Source organism: Anolis sagrei, chromosome 12 (genome assembly GCF_037176765.1).
Source record: "Anolis sagrei isolate rAnoSag1 chromosome 12, rAnoSag1.mat, whole genome shotgun sequence".
Taxonomy (NCBI): domain Eukaryota; kingdom Metazoa; phylum Chordata; class Lepidosauria; order Squamata; family Dactyloidae; genus Anolis; species Anolis sagrei.
The window spans coordinates 9,280,329-9,305,602 of record NC_090032.1 but is presented as its reverse complement, the minus strand read 5'-3'; the positions used below and the strand labels follow the sequence as shown (position 1 = coordinate 9,305,602).

General features: G+C 44.7%; 1 protein-coding gene across 1 annotated transcript; it reads left to right on the top strand.

Annotated features, from left to right (window-relative positions):
• EFEMP2 (EGF containing fibulin extracellular matrix protein 2) lies at positions 1-23,830 on the top strand. The gene is made up of 12 exons (XM_060758175.2): positions 1-370; positions 7,429-7,520; positions 7,654-7,702; positions 12,923-13,159; positions 14,991-15,113; positions 15,313-15,429; positions 17,115-17,234; positions 17,475-17,594; positions 19,839-19,965; positions 20,065-20,260; positions 21,821-22,023; positions 23,424-23,830. Exons 1-11 carry the CDS (start codon positions 13-15, stop codon positions 21,980-21,982), a joined length of 1,701 nt encoding a protein of 566 aa, XP_060614158.2. The 5' UTR covers positions 1-12; the 3' UTR covers positions 21,983-22,023; positions 23,424-23,830.
• The last annotated feature ends 1,444 nt before the right edge of the window (positions 23,831-25,274 follow it).

Sequence of the window (25,274 nt, the reverse complement as noted above, 5' to 3'; positions counted from 1 at the left end):
TTTGTGGTTCGTATGTGCGGTACCTGTTGGAACGCAACGCGCGGCCTTGCGCAGGGGTGCAGCACATGTCGGGTTAAATGTTTTGCAAGGACGAGGGGGGGATTTGATGGCTGGGAACAGCTGGCCAGGAAAAGCGGTGTTTGCTGGGAGCTAAGTGGAACCAGATGTTGGGTGGAATCCTTTGGCGACTCCTTTGGCTGCCTGGCGGGGGGCCAGGAATTTGGGTTTTCTCGATGGGGGGGTGGCTTGGTTGCGCCAGCGCACACTTCTCTCTCTCTCTCTCTCTCTCTCTCTCTCTCTCTCTATCCCAGAGAGCCAGAAGGGAGCCTTGCTTTGCAACCAGCCAGAACCAAAGGAGGAGAGCCGGGCGGTGAGCGATGATGGGCTTTTGTGTCCTTTCTTTGCTTTTGGGGATGCTGGGAGAGGAACGGGGAGGAGGCCGAAGCTGCCAGGGAAGAGGGCCAGAGGGAGGAGGAATGGGATGAGAGAAGAGAGTATATGATCAGGGCCCAGTCGGATCACAGCTATTGTCCATGTTTTGGGACAACGTTCCCTGTTGTTTCCAAAGGGACACGCTTGTCATTTGGGGATTTTGGTCCCCTCCAGCTGCCTGGAACCACATCTATTTCTGTTCCCGTTTTCAGTCTCTTCCCAATGGATCCTAGAACTGGAAGGGACCCCAAAGACCATCCAGTTCAACCCTCTGCTTCTAGGGAGGAGGAAGAGGACACAATCCAAGCCTTCCTGACAGATAGCCATCCAGCCTCGGCTTAAAAACCTCCAGAGAAGGATCGTAGAATTCTAGAGTAGGAAAAGACCCCAGAGGTCATCCAGTCCAACCTTCTGCTCCTAGGGAGGAGGAGGAGGACACAATCCAACCCTTCCTGACAGATAGCCATCCAGCCTCGGCTTAAAAACCTCCAGAGAGGGATCGTAGAATCCTAGAGTAGGAAAAGACCCCAGAGGTCATCCAGTCCAACCCTCTGCTTCTACAGAGGAGGAGGAAGAGGACACAATCCAAGCCTTCCCGACAGATAGCCATCCAGCCTCAGCTTAAAAACCTCCAGAGAGGGATCATAGAATTCTAGAGTAGGAAAAGACCCAGAGGTCATCCAGTCCAACCCTCTACTTCTAGGGAGGAGGAGGAGGAGGAGGACACAATCTAAGCCTTACTGCCAGATAGCCATCCAGACTCTGCTTAAAAACCTCCAGAGAGGGATCGTAGAATTCTAGAGTAGGAAAAGACCCCAAAGGTTATCCAGTCCAACCTTCAATCAAAGCCCTCCCGACAGATGGCCATCTAGTTTCGTCCTCAAAACCTCCAGAGGCAGCTTATTCACTCATAAGAGTTGGAAGACACCTCCAAGGGAGATCCAGGCCAGCTCCCTGACTTACATGACGGCACAATCCAAGCCCTCCTGACAGATGGCCATCTAGTTTCGCCTTCAAAACCTCCAGAGGCGGCTTATTAACTCGTAAGAGTTGGTAGACACCTCCAAAGGACATCCAGTCCAGCTCCCTAACTTACATGACGGCACAATCCAAGCCCTCCTGACAGATGGCCATCTAGTCTCATATTCAAAACTTCCAGAGGCGGCTTATTCACTCGTAAGAGTAGCCCTTACATTAAGGCACAATCCAAGCCCTCCTGACAGATGGCCATGCAGCCTCTGCTTAAAAATCTCCTGAGATAGAGATTCCATAATCACTATTATCGATTATTATTATTAATAATAATAATATTGAGTCCTAGAGTTGGAAGGGACTCACAAGAGTTACCCACATTCATGCTGACAGGCAGTAAGAGGCAATCAAAGCCCTCTTGACAGATGGCCATGCAGCCTCTGCTTAAAAACCTCCAGAGAGGGATCATAGAATCCTAGAGTAGGAAAAGACCTCATCTAGTTTCGTCTTCAAAACCTCCAGAGGCAGCTTATTCACTCATAAGAGTTGGAAGACACCTCCAAGGGACATCCAGCCCAGCTCCCTGACTTACATGACGGCACAACCCAAGCCCTCCTGACAGATGGCCATCTAGTCTCATATTCAAAACCTCCAGAGAAGGCTCTTTGACTCATAAGAGTTGGAAGACACCTCCAAGGGACATCCAGCCCAGCTCCCTGACTTACATGACGGCACAACCCAAGCCCTCCTGACAGATGGCCATCTAGTCTCATATTCAAAACCTCCAGAGAAGGCTCTTTGACTCATAAGAGTTGGAAGACACTTCCAAGGGACATCCAGGCCAGCTCCCTGACTTACATGACGGCACAATCCAAGCCCTCCCTACAGATGGCCATGTAGCCTCTGCTTAAAAATCTCCCTAGAAAGATTCCATAATCATTATTATTATCATCATCATCATCGAGTCCTAGAGTTGGAATGGACCCACAAGAGTTACCCACATCATGCTGCCAGGCAGTAAGACACAATCAAAGCCCTCCTGACAGATGGCCATGCAGACTCTGCTTAAAAATCTCTTGAGAAAGAGACTCCATCATCATCATCATCATCATCATCATCATCATTATTATTATTGAGTCCTAGAGTTGAAAGAGACCCCCAAGAGTCATCCAGTCCATTCTGCCAGAAAGGAAGACACAATCAAAGCCCTCCCGACAGATGGCCATCCAGCCTCTACTTTAAAATCTCTTGAGAAAGAGACTCCATTATTATTATTGTCAGTTATTATTGCATTCTAGATTTGGAAGAGACCCCTGGAAGACACAATCAAAGCCCTCCACACAGATGGCCATCCAGCCTTTTGCTTAACAATCTCTTGAGAAAGAGACTCCCTTATTATTATTATTATTATTATTATTATTATTATTGTCAGTTATTATTATTATTGCATTCTAGATGTGGAAGAGACCCCTGGAAGACACAATCAAAGCCCTCCAGACAGATGGCCATCCAACCTCTGCTTAAAAATCTTTTGAGAAAGAGACTCCATTATTATTATTATAGTTATTATTGTCAGTTGTTATTATTATTATTATTGTGTTCTAGATGTGGAAGAGACCCCTGGAAGACACAATCAAAGCCCTCCAGACAGATGGCCACCCAGCCTCTGCTTTAAAAACTCTTGAGAAAGGGACTCCATTATTATTATTATTATTATTATTATTATTATTATTATTATTGTGTTCTAGATGTAGAAGAGACCCCTGGAAGACACAATCAAAGCCCTCCAGACAGATGGCCACTTAGCCTCTGCTTTAAAAACTCTTGAGAATGAGACATTAGAATAATAATTATTATTATTATTATTATTATTGTTTGTTGCTGTTGTTATTATGTTCTAGAGTTGGGAAAGACCCCTAAGAGTCAACCAATTCATTCTGCCAGGCAGGAAGGCACAATCAAAGCCCTCCTGACAGATGGCCATCCAGCCCCTGCTTTAAAAAACTCGAGAAATAGACATTATTATTATTGTTGTTGTTTGTTGTTGTTTGTTGTTGTTGTTGTTGTTGTTGTTATGTTCCAGAGTTGGAAAAGACCCCTAAGAGTCAACCAATTCATTCTGCCAGGCAGGAAGGCACAATCAAAGCCCTCCCGACAGATGGCCATCCAGCCCCTGCTTAAAAATTCCAGAGGGATAAAGTTTGTCCATGCCTGCTTTAGAAACTGATCAGTGTTCCCATTTCTATCCCAGTTGACTTTAGCTTCGTTAGTTTTTTTTTTTAATTGACCACCGCTTTGAACCTTCGGAGACTCTTGACGATGGAGTTTAAGGTGGACACTTGGATAAACTTTGTGGCTGAAACAGATATATACATTCGTCCAAAGAAGGGCTATATTTAGACCTTGTTTAGCCTTTGAAGGCAAACGCAACACAGGCTCCATTCATCCCTGGAAGGAGGTGGATTCCTGCAATCCAAGCCCAGGACTTCATTTTTTTCATCTTTCCTAACTCTTTTGGACACTTAAGACATGGCAATGGTTGCAGGGCGATGGGCCTTACACGTCTTCCCTGGATGCTGGGAACTATAGTCCAACGCATCTGAATGGCTTCATCCATTCCTGAGTTTCTCTTCTTTGTGATCCCATTTGGGGGATCCGTACATGTTTTGTTTATGCCGGAATATTTTATATTTTAGACTCCTTCTGATGGACTTTTTACGAGGGTTGAATGAAAAGTAATGCCTCCACCTTCGTAACTCCTCAACTAACTTCTTTACTTACTTTGGCGATCCCTCGTTGTCCAAGTAGGATAGTCTTCCAAGATCAGTGTCCTGGCGGTGGGTCCGTAGGTGACTGTGGAGCCCAATTCTTGATCTGCATCTTCTCCCACAGTTTTCAGGAAGAAGGCGGTCCCGGTCGAGGTTGGCTTGATGCACATTTCTCTTGGCATGTTTCTCTCTTTCGCCCTCCATTTGTGCCTCTTCAAATTCTGCAGCACTGCTGGTCACAGCTGACCTCCAGCTGGAGCACTCATGGGCCAAGGTTTCCCAGTTCTCAGTGTCTATGATAAGAGATTTTAAGGTTGGCTTTGAACCCATCTTTGAATCTCTTTTCTTGCTCACCAAAATTCCATTTTCCGTTCTTCAGTTCGGAGTAGAGCAACTGCTTTGGGAGATGGTGGTCGAGCATCCGGACAACGTGGCCGGTCCAGCAGAGTTGATGGCAGAGGGCCATCGCTTCAATGCTGGTGGTCTTTGCTTCTTCCAGCACGCTGACATTTGTCCACCTGTCTTCCCAAGAGATTTGCAGGATTTTCCAGAGGCAGCGCTGATGGAATCGTTCCAGAAGTTGCATGTGACGTCTGTAGACAGTCCACGTCTCGCAGGCATATAGCAGGGTTGGGAGGACAATAGCTTTATAGACAAGCACCTTGGTCTCCCTATGGATGTCTTGGTCCTCAAACACTCTCTTCTTCATTCGGAAAAATGCTGCACTTGCAGAGCTCAGGCAGTCTTGTATTTTAGTGTCAATGTTGACGTCTGTAGACAGTCCACGTTTCGCAGGCATACAGCAGGGTTGGGAGGACAATAGCTTTATAGACAAGCACCTTGGTCTCCCTACGCATGTTCTGGTCTTCAAACACTCTCTGCTTCATTCGGAAAAATGCTGCACTCGCAGAGCTCAGGCAGTCTTGTATTTTAGTGTCAATGTTGACGTCTGTAGACAGTCCACGTTTCGCAGGCGTATAGTAGAGTTGGGAGGACAATAGCTTTATAAACAAGCATCTTGCTCTCCCTACGCATGTCCCGGTCCTCAAACACTCTCTGCTTCATTCGGAAAAATGGTGCACTCGCAGAGCTCAGGCAGCGTTGTATTTCAGTGTCAGTGGTGATGTCTGTAGACAGTCCACGTTTCACAGGCGTATAGCAGGTTTGGGAGGACAATAGCTTTATAAACAAGCCCCTTCTTATCCCTATGGATGTCCTGGTCCCCAAACACTCTCTGCTTCATTCGGAAAAATGCTGCACTTGCAGAGCTCAGGCGGTGTTGTATTTCAGTGTCAATGTTGACGTCTGTAAACAGTCCACATTTCGCAGGCGTATAGCAGGGTTGGGAGGACAATAACTTTATAGACAAGCACCTTGGTCTCCCTATGGATGTCCAGGTCCTCAAACACTCTCTGCTTCATTCGGAAAAAAAGCTACACTCGCAGAGCTCAGGCAGTGTTGTATTTCAGTGTCAATGTTGACGTCTGTAGACAGTCCACGTTTCACAGGCGTATAGCAGAGTTGGGAGGACAATCACTTTATAAACAAGCATCTTGCTCTCCCTACGGATGTCCAGGTCCTCAAACACTCTCTGCTTCATCTGGAAAAAAGCTACACTCGCAGAGCTCAGGCAGTGTTGTATTTCAGTGTCAATGTTGACGTCTGTAGACAGTCCACGTTTCACAGGCGTATAGCAGAGTTGGGAGGACAATCGCTTTATAAACAAGCATCTTGCTCTCCCTACGGATGTCCCGGTCCTCAAACACTCTCTGCTTCATTTGGAAAAAAGCTACACTTGCAGAGCTCAGGCAGTGTTGTATTTAAGTGTCAATGTTGACGGCTGTAGACAGTCCACGTTTCGCAGGCATATAGCAGGGTTGGGAGGACAATAGCTTTATAAACAAGCATCTTCGTCTCCCTACGGATGTCCTGGTCCTCAAACACTCTCTGCTTCATTCAGAAGAATGCTGCACTCGAAGAGCTCAGGCAGTGTTGTATTTCAGTGTCAATGTTGACGTCTGTAGACAGTCCACGTCTTGCAGGCGTATAGCAGAGTTGGGAGGACAATCGCTTTATAAACAAGCATCTTGCTCTCCCTACGGATGTCCAGGTCCTCAAACACTCTCTGCTTCATCTGGAAAAAAGCTACACTCGCAGAGCTCAGGCAGTGTTGTATTTCAGTGTCAATGTTGACGTCTGTAGACAGTCCACATTTCGCAGGCGTATAGCAGGGTTGGGAGGACAATAGATTTATAAACAAGCATCTTGGTCTCCCTACGGATGTCCTGGTCCTCAAACACTCTCTGCTTCATTCGGAAAAAAGCTACACTTGCAGAGCTCAGGCAGTGTTGTATTTAAGTGTCAATGTTGACGTCTGTAGACAGTCCACGTTTCGCAGGCGTATAGCAGAGTTGGGAGGACAATCGCTTTATAAACAAGCATCTTGGTCTCCCTACGGATGTCCTGGTCCTCAAACACTCTCTGCTTCATTCGGAAAAATGCTGAACTCGCAGAGCTCTGGCAGTGTTGTATTTTAGTGTCCATGTTGACGTCTGTAGACAGTCCACATTTCGCAGGCGTATAGCAGGGTTGGGAGGACAATAGCTTTCTAAACAAGCATCTTGGTCTCCCTACGGATGTCCCAGTCCTCAAACACTCTCTGCTTTGTTCGGAAAAATCCTGTACTCACAGAGCTCCAGCAGTGTTGTATTTCAGTGTCAATGTTGATGTCTGTAGACAGTCCACGTTTCGCAGGCGTATAGCAGGGTTGGGAGGACAATAGCTTTCTAAACAAGCATCTTGGTCTCCCTACGGATGTCCCAGTCCTCAAACACTCTCTGCTTTGTTCGGAAAAATCCTGTACTCACAGAGCTCCAGCAGTGTTGTATTTCAGTGTCAATGTTGACGTCTGTAGACAGTCCACGTTTCGCAGGCGTATAGCAGGGTTGGGAGGACAATAGCTTTATAAACAAGCACCTTGGTCTCCCTACGGATGTCCCGGTCCTCAAACACTCTCTGCTTCATTCGGAAAAAAGTTGCACTCGCAGAGCTCAAGCAGTGTTGAATTTCAGTGTCAATGTTGACTTTTGTCCATTATATCTTTGCATTTGCACTCTGTATACGCTCAGAGGCTTCAGCATCAATATTTGGGCAAAATGGCATCTGTTTTCTTTTTTGTTTTTGGGTCCCACGTGAAAAAGGGAATTGCAGCGTGCCATAACATAATATCTCTAAGCTTTCTTCTCTTTTCTTTCAGGCGGAACAATGAAGCCCATTTTGTGTCTCCTTCTGGCGACGCTTCTGGGAGTTGCAGTTTCACAAGAACCAGAGGAACCTGACACATATACGGTAAGCGAGTGGCATAGCTTCAGCCGTCGCCCTTTGTGGGTATTTGTTTGACTCGTAAATCTGCAAAAGGAGGAATACTGTGTGAAGTTATAATCAAGATCATATAACTCTTGCATTTGTCCTTCTGTCCTAGGAATGTACAGATGGCTACCAGTGGGATGCGGAGAGCCAGCACTGCAAAGGTAAAGACAAACAGACAAAACACAGAATTTGCAAGCTTGGTAGTTGATTAAATGGCCTTTGACCAGTATCTGGCCACTTGGAGTGCCTCTGGTGTCGCTGTGAGAAGGTCCTCCATTGTGCATTTTGCAGGGCTCAGGTTGCATTGCAGCAGGTGGTCAGTGGTTTGCTCTTCTCCCCACTCGCATGTCAAGGATTCCACTTTGTGGCCCCATTTCTTAAGGTTGGCTCTGCATCTCGTGGTGCCAGAGCGCAGTCTGTTCAGCCCCTTCCAAGTCGCCCAGTTTTCTGTGTGTCTCTCATTTGGTATCAGCCATTGGTTGAGGTGCTGGGTTTGAGCCTGCCACTTTTGGACTCTCGCTTGCTGAGGTGTTCCAGCGAGTGTCTCTGTAGATCTTAGAAAACTATGTCTTGATTTAAGTGTTGACATGCTGGCTGATACCCAAACAGGGGATGAGCTGGGGATGTCACTGCCTTGGTCCTTTCACTATTGGCTGCTACTTCCCGGTGGATGTCAGGTGGTGCAATACTGGCTAAGCAGTGTAATTTCTCCAGTGATGTAGGGCGCAGACACCCTGTGATAATGCAGCATGTCTCATTAAGAGCCACATCCACTGTCTTAGCGTGGTGAGATGTGTTCCACACTGGGCATGCATACTCAGCAGCAGAGTAGCATAGCGCAAGGGCAGATGTCTTCACTGTGTCTGGTTGTGATCCCCAGGTTGTGCCAGTCAGCTTCCGTATGGTATTGTTTCTAGCACCCACTTTTTGCTTGATGTTCAGGCAGTGCTTCTTGTAGGTCAGAGCACGGTCCAGGGTAACTCCCAGGTAGTTGGGTACGCTGCGATGCTCCAGTGGGATTCCTTCACAGGTCATCCCAAGAGCTCGGGATGCTTGTCTGTTCTTAAGATGAGAAGCACACACCTGTGTTTTAGATGGATTAGGGATCAGCTGGTTTTCCCTGAAATATGCAGTAAGAACACCTAAAACTGTGGAGAGCTTCTGTTCAACCATCTCAAAGCTCCCTGCTTGAGCGGTGATGGCACGATCATCAGCATAGATGAAACTCTCTGTCCCTTCTGGCAGTGGCTGCTCATTTGTGTAGATGTTGAACATGGATGGAGCAAGCACGCTCCCCTGAGGCAGGCCGTTCTTCTGTTTCCGCCATCTGCTTCTCTGGCCCTGGAACTCAAAAAAGAAATTCCTGTTTTGTAGCAGGTTTCCTATGAGGCGGGTGAGGTGGTCGTCCTTTGTGATACTATATATTTTTCTCAGGAAGAGGTGGTGGTTCACAGTATCATAGGCTGCGTGTCTGCTCTTAAGGTGGAAAGCACACGTCTGCATTTTAGATGGATCAGGAATCAGATGGTTCTCCCTGTAATAGGCAGTAAGAGCACCTAAAACTGTGGAGAGCTTCTGTTCCACCATTTGAAAGCTCCCTGTTTGGACGGTGATGGCACAATCGTCAGCATAGATGAAACTCTTTGTCCCTTCTGGTTTTCCTTGTAATAGGCAGTAAGAGCACCTAAAGCTTCAGAGAGCTTCTGTTCCACCATTTGAAAGCTCCGTTTGGACGGTGATGGCACAATCGTCAGCATAGATGAAACTCTTTGTCCCTTCTGGTTTTCCTTGTAATAGGCAGTAAGAGCACCTAAAGCTTCAGAGAGCTTCTGTTCAACTATTTCAAAGCTCCCTGCTTGAGCGGTGATGGCACAATCGTCAGCATAGATGAAACTCTTTGTCCCTTCTGGTTTTCCTTGTAATAGGCAGTAAGAGCACCTAAAGCTTCAGAGAGCTTCTGTTCAACTATTTCAAAGCTCCCTGCTTGAGCGGTGATGGCACAATCGTCAGCATAGATGAAACTCTTTGTCCCTTCTGGTTTTCCTTGTAATAGGCAGTAAGAGCACCTAAAGCTTCAGAGAGCTTCTGTTCAACTATTTCAAAGCTCCCTGCTTGAGCGGTGATGGCACAATCGTCAGCATAGATGAAACTCTTTGTCCCTTCTGGTTTTCCTTGTAATAGGCAGTAAGAGCACCTAAAGCTTCAGAGAGCTTCTGTTCAACTATTTCAAAGCTCCCTGCTTGAGCGGTGATGGCACAATCGTCAGCATAGATGAAACTCTTTGTCCCTTCTGGTTTTCCTTGTAATAGGCAGTAAGAGCACCTAAAGCTTCAGAGAGCTTCTGTTCAACTATTTCAAAGCTCCCTGCTTGAGCGGTGATGGCACAATCGTCAGCATAGATGAAACTCTTTGTCCCTTCTGGTTTTCCTTGTAATAGGCAGTAAGAGCACCTAAAGCTTCAGAGAGCTTCTGTTCAACTATTTCAAAGCTCCCTGCTTGAGCGGTGATGGCACAATCGTCAGCATAGATGAAACTCTTTGTCCCTTCTGGTTTTCCTTGTAATAGGCAGTAAGAGCACCTAAAGCTTCAGAGAGCTTCTGTTCAACTATTTCAAAGCTCCCTGCTTGAGCGGTGATGGCACAATCGTCAGCATAGATGAAACTCTTTGTCCCTTCTGGTTTTCCTTGTAATAGGCAGTAAGAGCACCTAAAGCTTCAGAGAGCTTCTGTTCAACTATTTCAAAGCTCCCTGCTTGAGCGGTGATGGCACAATCGTCAGCATAGATGAAACTCTTTGTCCCTTCTGGTTTTCCTTGTAATAGGCAGTAAGAGCACCTAAAGCTTCAGAGAGCTTCTGTTCAACTATTTCAAAGCTCCCTGCTTGAGCGGTGATGGCACAATCGTCAGCATAGATGAAACTCTTTGTCCCTTCTGGTTTTCCTTGTAATAGGCAGTAAGAGCACCTAAAGCTTCAGAGAGCTTCTGTTCAACTATTTCAAAGCTCCCTGCTTGAGCGGTGATGGCACAATCGTCAGCATAGATGAAACTCTTTGTCCCTTCTGGTTTTCCTTGTAATAGGCAGTAAGAGCACCTAAAGCTTCAGAGAGCTTCTGTTCAACTATTTCAAAGCTCCCTGCTTGAGCGGTGATGGCACAATCGTCAGCATAGATGAAACTCTTTGTCCCTTCTGGTTTTCCTTGTAATAGGCAGTAAGAGCACCTAAAGCTTCAGAGAGCTTCTGTTCAACTATTTCAAAGCTCCCTGCTTGAGCGGTGATGGCACAATCGTCAGCATAGATGAAACTCTTTGTCCCTTCTGGTTTTCCTTGTAATAGGCAGTAAGAGCACCTAAAGCTTCAGAGAGCTTCTGTTCAACTATTTCAAAGCTCCCTGCTTGAGCGATGATGGCACAATCGTCAGCATAGATGAAGCTCTCTGTCCCTTCTGGCAGTGGCTGGTCATTTGTGTAGATGTTGAACATGGATGGAGCAAGCACGCTCCCCTGAGGCAGGCCGTTCTTCTGTTTCCGCCATCTGCTTCTCTGGCCCTGGAACTCAACAAAAAAGCTCCTGTTTTGTAGCAGAAATATGGAGTATATGATGATATTGGATATATTATTGTTGTTAAGTCAATACAGAGTTTATGGTATTATATAGCATAGGGTATTATTATTATTATTATTATTATTATTATTATTATTTCAGTGCAGTGTTTATGGTAACATAGAATATATTAGTACTATTATTATTTCAATGTATTTTAAAATTATTTTAAAAATATTTTTAAAATTATTTCATAGTATCACATAGTATGAGTATATTAGTATTGTTATTAAGTTAATACAGAGTTCATTGTATGATACAGTAATGTTATATTATTATTATTATTATTATGTCAATACAGAGTTTGTGGATTATTATTATGTCAATACAGAGTGTATTATTATTATTATTATTATTATTATTATTATGGTATATACTATGGGTATATTATTATTATTGTTATTCCTAAGTCAATACAGAGTTCATGGTATGATACAGAAATGGCATATTGTTATTATGTCAGTACAGAGTGTATGGTATAATATGCTATGGGTATATTATTATTATTATTGGTATTATTATCAAGTCAATACTGAGTTCATGGTATGATACAGTAATGTTATATTATTATTATGTCAGTACAGAGTGTATGGTATAATATCATACCAGAACTCAGTATTGGCTTAAAAATACCAGTAATACCAATAAAATAATAATAATAATAATAATAATAATATACCCATAGTATATTATACCATGCACTCTGTATTGACATAATAATAATATGCCATTACTGTATCATACCATGAACTCTATATTGACAATAATACCAATAATACCAATAATAATAATACACCCATAGTATATTATACCATGCACTCTGTATTGACATAATAATAATAATAATAATAATAATATGCCATTTCTGTATCATACCATGAACTCAGTATTGACTTAATAAGAACAATAATACCAATAATAATAATATACCCATAGTATATACCATACACTCTATATTGACATAATAATAATAATAATAATAATAATAATCCACAAACTCTGTATTGACATAATAATTTGTGGATTATTATTATTATTATGTCAATATAGAGTGTATGGTATATACTACGGGTATATTATTATTATTGGTATTATTGTTCTTATTAAGTCAATACTGAGTTCATGGCATGATACAGAAATGGCATATTATTATTATTATTATTATTATTATTATTATTATGTCAATACAGAGTGCATGGTATAATATACTATGGGTGTATTATTATTATTGGTATTATTGTTATTATTAAATCAATACAGAGTTCATGGTATGATACAGAAATGGCATATTATTATTATGTCAATACAGAGTGTGTGGTATAATATACTATGGGTATATTATTATTATTATTATTATTATTATTGGTATTATTGTTATTATTAAGTCAATACTGAGTTCATGGTATGATACAGAAATGGCATATTATTATTATGTCAATACAGAATGTATGGTATAATATACTATAGGTATATTATTATTATTATTATTATTATTATTATTATTGGCATTATGAAGTCAATACTGAGTTCATGGTATGATACAGAAATGTTATATTATTATGATGTCAATACAGAGTTTGTGGATTATTATTATTATTATTATTATTATGTCAATATAGAGTGTATGGTATATACTATGGGTATATTATTATTATGATTGTTATTATTCTTACGTCAATACTGTGCCACCAGGGGTTCCAATAATAATAATAATAATAATAATAATAATAATAATAATAATAATAGCATCCCTCTGACCCTGACTTTCTCCTGCCCTCCAGATATCAACGAATGTGAAACCATTCCCCAGGCCTGTAAAGGAGAGATGAAGTGCATCAACCACTACGGCGGGTACCTCTGCTTGCCACGCTCGGCCTCCGTCATCAACGATGTCAACGCCGAACGGGGGGCCGTACCGAGCCCTCCCCGGCCGAGGCCCCCAAGACCACCCCACGCCATCCCTGTGCAGAACACTTGCCCCCAGGGCTATGAGCCGGACAGGCACGGGGCCTGCTTGGGTGAGTCCCCCAACTATTAAGGAATATTCTGTCTGGGAGTTTGGTGGAGGTTTTTGAGCAGAGGCTGGATGGCCATCTGTCAGGAGAGCTTGGATGGTATCTTCTTGCCTGGCAGAAGGGGGTTGGACTAGATAGTCTCTTCCAACTCTAACGACAACAACCATAGAACTACATTCCTATTGGATGGAATATAATCATCATCATCATCACCATCATCTTCTCTGGATGGTCATCTGTCAGGAGGACTTGGATGGTGTCTTCCTGCCTGGCAGAAGAGGGTTGGACTAGATAGTCCCTTCCAACTCAAATAACAACAACAACAATAATAACAACACTTCATTCCTATTGATGCAGCCTGGAATAATAATAATAATAATAATAATAATAATAATAATAATAATAATATTTTCTGGAGATTTTTGAGCAGAAGCTAGATGGCTTCTGCTTAATAACAACAACAGCAACAACAACAACAAAAACAATAACAACAACACTCCAATCCTACTGATGCAGCCTGGAATAATAATAATAATAATATATTCTGGCGATTTTTAAGCAGAAGCCAGATGGCCATCTGTCAGGAGGGTTTGGATGGTGTCTTCCTACCTGGCAAAAGGGGGTTGGACTAGATAGTCTCTTCCAACTCAAATAACAACAACAACAACAACAACAACAACATTCCAATTCTATTGATGCAGCCTGGAATAATAATAATAATAATAATTATTATTATTATTATTATTATTATTATTTCTGGAGATTTTTGAGCAGAAGCTGGATGGCTTCTGCTTAACAACAACAACAACAACAACAACAACACTCCAATCTTACTGATGCAGCCTGGAATAATAATAATAATAATAATAATAATAATAATAATAATATTTTCTGGAGATTTTTGAGCAGAAGCTGGATAGCTTGTGCTTAATAATAACAACAACAACAACAACACTCCAATCCTATTGATGCAACCTGGAATAATAATAATAATAATAATAATAATAATAATAATAATTTCTGGAGATTTTTAAGCAGAAGCTGGACGGCTTGTGCTTAATAATAATAATAACAACAACAATAACAACAACACTCCAATCCTACTGATGCAACCTGGAATAATAATAATAATAATAATAATAATAATAATAATAACAACAACACTCCAATTCTACTGATGCAGCCTGGAATAATAATAATAATAATAATAATAATAATAATAACAACAACAACACTCCAATTCTACTGATGCAGCCTGGAATAATAATAATAATAATAATAATAATAATAATAATAATAATAACAACAACACTCCAATTCTACTGATGCAGCCTGGAATAATAATAATAATAATAATAATAATAATAATAATAACAACAACAACAACACTCCAATTCTACTGATGCAGCCTGGAATAATAATAATAACAACAACAATAATAATAATAATAATAATTTTTATTATTATTTCTGGAGATTTTTGAGCAGAAGCTGGATGGCTTCTGCTTAATAATAGTAATAACAACAACAACAGTAACAACACTCCAATCCTATTGATGCAGCCTGGAATAATAATAATAATCTATTCTGGAGATGTTTAAGCAGAAGCCGGATGGCCATCTGTCAGGAGGGCTTTGATGGTGTCTCCCTACCTGGCAGAAGGGGGTTGGACTGGATGGCTATTGAGGTGTCAATGATTCTAGGATTCAATCCACTGATCCAATCAAATGGATCCAATTCCTGCCTGGCACATTGGGGTTGGACTGGATGGCCATTGGGGTTCTCTTCCAAATCTAGGAGTCTACCTGATTCTCTGTTTTTGCTTCCAAACACAGATGTGGACGAATGCGAATACGATTTGCACGACTGCCAGCCGAGCCAACAGTGCATCAACACACCGGGCGGCTTCCACTGCCAGTGTCCCGACGGCTACCGGAAGATTGGCACTGAGTGCGTGGGTGAGTTGGACGGCATTTGCAGAAATACGTACCACTTTGAGGTTCATCTAGTCCGAATCTCGTCTCTAAATCTTGGAGTTCCTTTTGCCATCTTGACCCCTACTCTGACGTTGCTCGGCCGCGGAAATGGTGGAGGGTCGGGTCATAAAAAGATCCAACTTTGATATCACTTCATCTCTTTTTTTTTTCACTGTTTCAGACATCGATGAATGCCGCTACCGCTACTGCCAACACCGTTGCGTCAATTCGCCCGGCTCCTTCTCCTGCCAGTGCGAACCGGGCTTCCAACTCGCCAGCAATAACCGCTCTTGTGTGGGTAAGAAGGATCCCCAGCGTTTGGATTTGGCCCACGTTTTCTATGGAAGGGTTGAGGAAAGGGAGCATTAAATAGGTAAAGAGGCAGTACAGGAATATCTGGCTAATCTAAATGGATGCAAGTCTCTTAAAAGAGAAGAGAGGGGGCCAGGGAGACAGTTCCATCTTGTCTCCTGCATATGGCATCAGTTGGGGACCTCTCTCACCCGCCCCAACTACTGCTCTGGGTCCGAGTGAAGAGAGAGGGGACCAGGAGACAGTTCCATCTTGTCTCCTGCATATGTCATCAGTTGGGGACCCCTCCCCCAGCCCCAACTACTGCCATGGGCAAGAGCAAAGAGAGAGGGAGACAGGGGACAGTTCCATTTTGTCTCCCGCATATGTCATCAGTTGGGGACTCCTCCACCCAGCACCAACTGCCGCTCTGGGCCAGAGTGAAGAGAGAGGGTGCCAGGGGACAGTTCCATCTTGTCTCCCGCATATGTCATCAGTTGGGGACCCCTCTCCCTGCCCCCAACTGCTGCTCTGGGCCAGAGTGAAGAGAGAGGGAGCCAGGGGACAGTTCCATCTTGTCTCCCGCATATGGCATCGGTTGGGGACCCCTCCCTCCAGCACCAACTGCTGTTCTGGGCCAGAGTGAAGGGAGAGGGGACCAGGGGACAGTTCCACTTTGTCTCCTGCGTATGTGATCGGTTGAGGTCCCCTCCCCACAGTACCAACTGCTGCTCTGGGCCCGAGTGAAGAGAGAGGGGACCAGGGGACAGTTCCATCTTGTCTCCTGCATATGTCATCAGTTGGCGACCCCGCCCCTCTGCACCAACTGCTGCTCTGGGCCAGAGTGAAGAGAGAGGGGGCCAGGGGACAGTTCCATCTTGTCTTCTACAAATGTCACCAATTGGGGACACCTCCCCTCAGCACCAGATGCTGCTCTGGGCTAGAGTGAAGTGAGAGGGGGCCAGGGGATAGTTCCATCTTGTCTCCTGCATATGTCATCAGTTGGGGACCCCTCTCCCCAGCCCCAACTACTGCTCTGGGCCAGAGTGAAGGGAGAGGGGGAAAGGGGACAGTTCCATCTTGTCTCCTGCATATGTCATCAGTTGGGGACCCCTCCGCCCAGCACCAACTGCTTCTGTGGGACAAAGTGAAGAGAGAGGGGGCCAAGGGACAGTTCCATCTTGTCTCCTGCATACGTCATCAGTTGGGGACCCCTCTCCCTAGCACCAATTACTGCTCTGGGCCAGAGTGAAAAGAGAGGGGGCCAGGGGACAGTTCCATCTTGTCTACTGCATATGTCATCAGTTGGGGACCCCTCCCCACAGCACCAACTGCTTCTGTGGGCCAGAGTGAAGAGAGAGGGGACCAGGGGACAGTTCCATCTTGTCTCCTGCATGTGTCATCAGTTGTGGACCCCTCCCCTCAGCACCAACTTCTGTGGGCCAGAGTGAAGAGAGAGGGGGGCAGGGGACAGTTCCATCTTGTCTCCTGCATATGGCATCGGTTGGGGACCCCTCCACCCGAGCAGCAACTGCTGCTCTGGGCCAGATTGAAGAGCGAGGGGGCCAGGGGACAGTTCCATCTTGTCTCCGGAAGGGCTTTGACTGTGTTTTCCTTATGAGCATGATAGAGTTGGACCGGTTGGCCCTTAGGGCATTTTCCAATGTTTATGATTTTATTCCCTTCTCGCAGATGTGAACGAGTGTGAAATGGGGGCCCCGTGCAAGCAGCGCTGCTTCAACACCTATGGCACCTTCATTTGCCGCTGCAACCAGGGCTACGAATTGGACGAAGATGGATTCACCTGCAAAGGTAAGTGCGGGACCCCAACTCTACAATTTCCAAGACCAAGTACATTTTTATTTATATAGAATAGATTGTGATGTTCCAGCCATAGCCACCAGAGGGTGCTTTTTTGCTGCGTATTCCAGGCAGCAAGACACTTTCTCATGGCTGTGTTTTCATTTGAGATCTGATTGACATCTTTAGGGGATTTTTAGGGCATTGGGCATAACGTATAGGTAAATAACATTTACTTCCTTTCCCCCCCAGATGTTGACGAATGCAGCTATTCCACTTACTTGTGCCAATATCAGTGCGTCAACGAGCCAGGCCATTTCTCCTGCGCCTGCCCTCAAGGATATCAACTGCTCAGCACCCGTCTCTGTCAAGGTTATTATTATTATTATTATTATTATTATTATTATTATTATAATTATTCTATTGACACTATGATCCATCCATATCCATTTCTACCCACGTCTGACAAAACGGGCTACGGCTTCCCTTGATCTAGACACTGTACTCCTTTTGATGCAGTCTAGAATTGCATTGGCCTTTTTCGCTGCCGCATCACACTGCTGGCTGTGTTGTCGTCCTGCCTGGATGAAGGGGGTTGGACTAGATGGCTTTTGGGGTCCCGTCCAACTCTAAAACTCAATCATCACCGTCTTCTTTGATAATATTGACAATGATGGAGTCTCCTTCTTTGGAGTTTTTAAGCAGAGTTGGATGGCCATCTGTCGGGAGGGCTTTGATGGTATCTCCCTGCTTGGATGAAGGAGGTTGGAGTATATGGCTTTTGGGATCCCTTCATCAATAATATTCAATCATCCCCATCTTCTTTGATAACAATAATGATGGAGTCTCCTTCTCTGGAGTTTTTAAGCAGAGTTGGATGGCCATCCGTTGGGAGGGCTTTGATGGTGTCTTCCTGCCTGGATGAAGGGGGCTGGACTAGCAGTTGGGGTTCCTTCCAGCTCTAAGACTCAGTCATCACCATCTTCTTTGATAATGATTCTGGAGTCTCCTTTTCTGGAGTTTTTAAGCAGAGTTGGATGGCCATCCGTCAGGAGGGCTTTGATGGTGTCTCCCTGCCTGGATGAAGAAAGTTGGACTATATGACATTTTGGGTCCATTCAAGCTCTAAGACTCAATCATCCCCATCTTCTTTGATAATGTTGACGATTAAGGAGTCTCCTTCTTTGGAGTTTTTAAGCAGAGTTGGATGGCCATCTGCCGGGAGGGCTTTGATGGTACCTTCCTGCCTGGATGAATGGAATTGGACTAGATAGCCTTTGGGGTCCCTTCCAGCTCTAAGACTCAATCATCTTCTTTGATGATGATGTTGATGATGGAGTTTCCTTCTCTGGAGTTTCCAAGCAGTTGGATGGCCATCTATCGGGAGGGCTTTGATGGTGTCTTCCTGCCTGGATGAAGGGAATTGGACTATATGGCATTTGAAGTCCATTCCAGCTCTAAGACTCAATCATCACCATCTTCTTTGATAATGATGGAGTCTCCTTTTTTGAAGTTTTTGAGCAGAGTTGGATGGTCATCTGTCGGGAGGGCTTCGATGGTGTCTTCCTGCCTGAATGAAGGGGGCTGGACTAGGTGGCTTTTGGGGTCCCTTCCAACTCTAAGCCTCAATCATCCTCATATTCTTTGATAATGATGGAGTCTCCTTCCCTTGAGTTTTTAAGCAGAGTTGGATGGCTATCCGTCGGGAGGGCTTTGATGGTGTCTTCCTGCTTGGATGAAGGAAATTGGACTATATGGCATTTGGGATCCCTTCAAGCTCTAAGACTCAATCATCTTCTTTGATAATGATGCTGATGATGGAGTTTCCTTCTCTGGAGTTTTAAAGCAGAGTTGGATGGCCATCTGTCGGGAAGACTTTGATGGTGTCTTCCTGCCAGGATGGAAGGGGTTGGACTAGATGGCTTTTGGGGTCAATTCCAGCTCTAAGACTCAATCATCACCATCTTCTTAGATAATGTTGATGATGATGGAGTCTCCTTCTTTGGAGTTTTTAAGCAGAGTTGGTTGGCCATCTATTGGGAGGGCTTTGATGGTGTCTTCTTGCCTGAATGGAGTTGGGCTAGATGGCTTTTGGGGTCCCTACCAACTCAAAGACTCAATCTTCACTATCTTGTTTAATAAAGTTGATGATGATGGAGTCTCCTTCTCTGGAGTTTGTCAGCAGAGTTGTTTGGCCATCTGTCAGGAGGGCTTTGATGGTGTCTTCCTGCCTGGATGAATGGAATTGGACTAGATAGCCTTTGGGGTCCCTTCCAGCTCTAAGACTCAATCATCTTCTTTGATGATGATGCTGATGATGGAATTTCCTTCTCTGGAGTCTTCAAGCAGTTGGATGGCCATCTGCCAGGAGGGCTTTGATGGTGTCTTCCTGCCTGGATGAAGGGCTTGGACTAGATGACATTTGGGGTCCCTTCCAGCTCTAAGACTCAATCATCTTCTTTGATAATGATGCTGATGATGGAGTTTCTTTCTCTGGAGTTTTTAAGCAGAGTTGGATGGCCATCTGTCAGGAGGGCTTCGATGGTGTCTTCGTGCCTGGACGAAGATGGCTTTTGGGGTCCCTTCTGACTCTCTCTTATCTTCCGCCAACCCTAGATATTAACGAATGCGAGACGGGGGCCCACCAATGCACCGAAACCCAGAACTGCATCAACTTCCACGGGGAATACCGCTGCGTGGAGAAGAACCGCTGCCAGGAACCGTACATCCAAGTCTCTGAAAAGTGAGTAGGGCCAAGGCGTAGGAAAGGTGCTGACGGTCCACGCGACCCGGATATGGCGTCATCAATAGCGTTATCCCTGCCGATTTGTTCCCGCTGCAGCCGCTGCCTCTGCCCGGCCACGAACCCTCTCTGCCGCGACAAGCCCTCGTCCATTGTCCACCGATACATGAGCATCACCGCTGACCGGACGGTGCCTTCCGATATCTTCCAGATCCAGGCCACCAGCGTCTATCCTGGGGCTTACAACACGTTCCAGATCCGCTCGGGCAACGAACAAGGAGAGTTCTATATTCGGGTAAGAAGGAGGGTTCTAGAGTGGGAAGAGAACCCCAAGGGACATCTAGTCCAACCCTCTTCGGCCAAAGAGGAATCAATCAATTGATTGATCAGTAGATTGAATCCTAACATTCTCAGATCTAAGAAGGCGGGTTCTAGAGTCCAAGGGCCATCTAGTCCAACCCGCTTCAGCCAAAGAGGAATCAATCAATTGATTGATCAGTGGATTGAATCCTAAAATTCTCAAGTTGGAAGAGACCCCAAAGCCAATCCAGTCTAACCCCATTCTGCCAGACAGGAATACACCATCAAAGCCCTCCCGACAGATGGCCATCCAGGCCCTACTTAAAAACCATCCAAAGGAGGAGACACAACCATAATTATTGCCTATTATTATTATTATTATTATTGAATCCTAGAGTTGGAAAAGACCCCAAGAGTCATCCATCTCCTGTCATTCAGGAAGGCACCATCAAATCCCTCCCGACAGATGGCCATCCAGGCCCTACTTAAAAACCATCCAAAGGAGGAGACACAACCATAATGATTGCCTATTATTATTATTATTATTATTATTATTATTGAATCCTAGAGTTGGAAGAGACCCCAAGAGTAATCCATCTCCTGTCATTCAGGAAGGCACGATCAAAGCCCTCCCGACAGATGGCCATCCAGGCTCTACTTAAAAACCATCCAAAGGAGGAGACACCACCATAATTATTGTGTATTATTATTATTATTATTATTATTATTATTATTGAATCCTAGAGTTGGAAGAAACCCCAACAGCTATCCAGACCAAGCTCTCCCGACAGATAGCCATCCAGCCTCTGCATTAAAAACTCCAGAGGAGACACCATCATCATTATTGTCGATTATAATTATTATTAATGAATCCTAGAGTTGGGATAGACCCCAAAAGCCATCCAGGCTAAGTACTTGCTATTCAGGGAGGCACCATCCAAGCCCTCCCAACAGATGGCCATCCAGCCTCTACTTAAAAACCTCCAGAGGAGACACCACCACCATCATTATTGTTTATTATTATTATTATTATTATTATTATTATTATTATTGAATCCTAGAGTTGGAAGAAACCCCAAGAGCCATCCAGTCCAACTCCTTCCTTTCAGGAAGGCACCATCAAAGCCTTCCCAACAGACGGCCATCCAGCCTCTACTTAAAAACCTCCAGAGGAGACACCGCCACCATCATTATTGTCTATTATTATTATTATTATTATTATTATTATTATTATTGAATCCTAGAGTTGGAAGAGACCCCAAGTGCCATCCATCTCCTGTCATTCAGGAAGGCACCATCAAAGCCCTCCCGTTAGATGGCCATCCAGCCTCTGCTTGAAAAACCTCCAAAGAAGGAGACTCAATCAGACTCCCAGGCAGTCTATATCCCACTAGAATTGGAAGGCACCCCCAAAGGCCAACCAGTCCAAACCCCCTTCTGACAAGCAGGAAAACATCCAAGCCCTCCTGACAGATGTCCATCCAGTCCCTGGAGTCCAAAGAGTCCTACAGCCTGCAGTATGGTCACCCTTTGTCTCTTTTGTCCCTTTCCCCAGCAAATCAACAACATCAGCGCCATGCTGGTCTTGGCCCGGCCGGTGACGGGTCCCCGGGAGTTTGTCCTGGACTTGGAGATGGTCACCATGAACACCCTGATGAGCTACCGCTCCAGCTCCGTGCTGCGCCTCACCGTCTTTGTGGGAGCCCATTCGTTCTAGCCACGCGGCAGCTGCTCTGGACCTGGCCACGGAAGTGACAGGTAAGCCGACAGGTAAAGCCAAGAGAGGACTGACCGGTGAGTCAGTCCCCTCAAACCCCTCCAGTAGGTTGAGTGAGTCATGGAGGTTTTGTGTGCCAAGTTTGGTCCAAGTCCATCATTGGTGGAGATCACACTTTCTCTTTCTCCAAAAACCTTCAGTATGTTTTGTTGGTCGTGTGGGTTCTGTGTCCCAACTCTATGATTCTTTGATTGATTGATTGATTGATTGACTGTATATTTATACAGAAGAGAGTTGGACTGGATGGCCTTTGGGGTTCCCTTCCAACTCTATGACTGACTGATTGATTGATTGATTGTATGTTTATACAGAAGAGAGATGGGCTGGATGGCCTTTGGGGTTCCCTTCCAACTCTCTGATTGATTGATTGTATATTTATACAAAAGAGAGTTGGATTGGATGGCCTTTGGGGTTCCCTTCCAACTATGATTCTTTGATTGATGGTATATTTATGCAGAAAAGAGTTGGACTGGATGATCTTTGGGGTTCCCTTCCAACTCTATGATTCTTTGATTGATTGATTGATTGATTGTATATTTATACAGAAGAGAGTTGGACTGGATGATCTTTTGGGGTCCCCTTCCAACTCTATGATTCTTTGTTTGATTGATTGATTGTATATTTATGCAGAAGAGAGTTGGACTGGATGGCCTTTGGGGTTCCCTTTTAACTCTTTGATGGATTGATTGATTGATTGATTGATTGTATGTTTATACAGAAGAGAGTTGGACTGGATGACCTTTGGGGTTCTCTTCCAACTCTATGATTGATTGATTGATTGATTGATTGACTGTATCTTTATACAGAAGAGAGTTAGACCGGATGGCCTTTGGGGTCCCCTTCCAACTCTATGATTCTTCGATTGATTGATTGATTGACATTTACACAATACAACCATTAACAGGTGTTTTCATGTATAGTTGCCAAGGACATCTTCATCAGGTCTTGGCAGGCACATTGTGACCCCAAACATCTGCTCGATTAGGTAACTTATCCCAACTTTCACCCGTTACCTTAAGATGACACGTATATGTTCAATTCCTTAAATCTCTAATTGAATTATAACTTTTATATGCTTATAAGATTTGACCAAACCAATCTCCTAATCAATCCAGCCTTAATTACTTCATTATAACTTATTTCTTAATATGAATAATCATGAAGCAAAAACAACAGGATGAAGCTCTTCTGAAATTGCCTGCTATTTACATTAAGTGGTCAGAGGATGGCGCTCTCTCACCATATGACCTTAGATGTTCCAAGTCTTGGATCGATATTATTGATTTCTTTGTCCTGCCAACTTTGTCCTGGCCTCCTTCGGGGTGCGTTTGTGGGCCAAGGATAGAGGCTGCATCCTCTCTTTCCTCTCTCTCCGCTGCAGACTATGTCTCCCAGGGACGAGGCCGGGACGAAGCCACGAGAGGAGCCGCGGTCCCCACCTAGCAGGGAAGGCGTGCCCCGGCCTCCCTTCTCTCCCGTAACTTCCTGAGCCAGAAACACTGATGACTACGATGGGACGTGGCTTCCAGAAGACAGAGGCCTGGGTTCAAGACGGACCGGATCGTGAAACCTTACCTGGGGAGCGAGGGACAGAACCCGACCTCTGCGGAGGGGACTTTTTGGGAACTTTGCAGCAAAGTTCTGTTTCTGTTCTTACAAAGGGAGAAAAAAAGACCAAGAAAAATTAGTAAAAGTGTTGTTTTTTTAAAGGAAATGCTTCAAATGTTGTATTTCTGTGAGTTTCCCACGTTTGATAAATGGAGAAAAATAGAACTACTTTTTAACTACTGTCTGGCCATGTCCTGGAAGCATTCTCTCCTGACGTTTCACCCACATCTATGGCAGGCATCCTCAGAGGTTGTGAGGTCTGCTGGAAACTAGAAAAATGGGGTTTATATATCTGTGGAATGATGTCCAGGGTGGGAGAAAGAACTCTTGTCTGTTGGAGGCAAGAGTGAGTGTTGTAATTGGCCTCCTTGATTAGCATTGAATGGACTTGCAGCTACAAAGCCTGGCTGGTTGCTGCCTGGGGGAATCCTTTGTTGGGAGGTGTTAGCTGGCCCTGATTGTTTCCTGTCTGGCATTCCCCTGTTTTCTGAGTGTTGCTCTTTATTTATTGTAAATAAGTAAACAAGTAGAGTTTATTTATCTGTGGAATAACGTCAAGGGTGGGAGAAAGAACTCTTGTTTGTTGGAGGCAAGTGTGAGTGTTGCAATTGGCTACCTTGATTAGCATTGAATGGCCTTGCAGCTTCAAGGCTTGGCTGCTTCCTGACTGGGGGAATCCTTTGTTGGGAGGTGTTAGCTGGTCCTGATTGTTTTCTATCCGGATTTCCGCTGTTTTCTGAGTGTTGGATTCCCCAAGGCAGGAAGCAGCCAGGCTTTGAAGCTGCAAGACCATTCAATGCTAATCAAGGAGGCCAATTACAACACTCACTCTTGCCTCCAACAGACAAGAGTTCTTTCTCCCACCCTGGACATTATTCCACAGATATATAAACTCCCCTTCTTTACTTATTTACAGTAAATAAAGAGGAATACTCAGAAAACAGGGGAATTCCAGACAGGAAACAATCCAGGGCCCGATAATACCTCCGAACAAAGGATTTCTCCCAGGCAGGAAGCAGCCAGGCTTTGAAGCTCCAAGGCCATTCAATGCCTTGCAACACTTGACTGGATGGCCCTTGGGGTCTACTCCAATTCTATGGGGCTGGGTAACCATCTTTTGGGAGAGATTTGATGTTCTCGTCCTGTCTGGCTGAAAGGGGTTGGACTGGATGGCCCTTGGGATCTATTCCAATTGTATGTGGCTGGATGGCCATCTATCAGGAAGGCTTTGATGGTGTCTTCATGCCTGGACGAAGGGGATTGGACTACATGGCACTTGGGATCTAATCCAATTGAATGGGGCTGGATGGCCATCTATCAGGAGGGCTTTGATGGTGTCTTCATGCCTGGATGAAAGGGATTGGACTACATGGCCCTTGGGATCTATTCCAATTGAATGGGGCTGGATGGCCATCTGTCGGAAGGGCTTTGATGCTGTCTTCATACCTGGCAGAGGTGGGTTGGACTGGATGGCCGTTGGGATCTATTCCAATTGTATGGGGCTGGATGGCCATCTATCGGAAGGGCTTTGATGGTGTCTTCATGCGTGGCCAAAGGGGGTTGAATTGGATGGCCCTTGGGGTCTATTCCAATGGAATGGGGCTGGATGGCCATCTGTTGGGAG

Bases quoted from the DNA above. Each gene is read 5' to 3' on its own strand.
- EFEMP2 (XM_060758175.2), top strand. From the start codon at position 13: ATGTGCGGTACCTGTTGGAACGCAACGCGCGGCCTTGCGCAGGGGTGC. The intron at 13,160-14,990 runs GTGAGTCCCCCA...TTCCAAACACAG, and splicing joins CAGGCACGGGGCCTGCTTGG to ATGTGGACGAATGCGAATAC. The intron at 15,114-15,312 runs GTGAGTTGGACG...TCACTGTTTCAG, and splicing joins GATTGGCACTGAGTGCGTGG to ACATCGATGAATGCCGCTAC.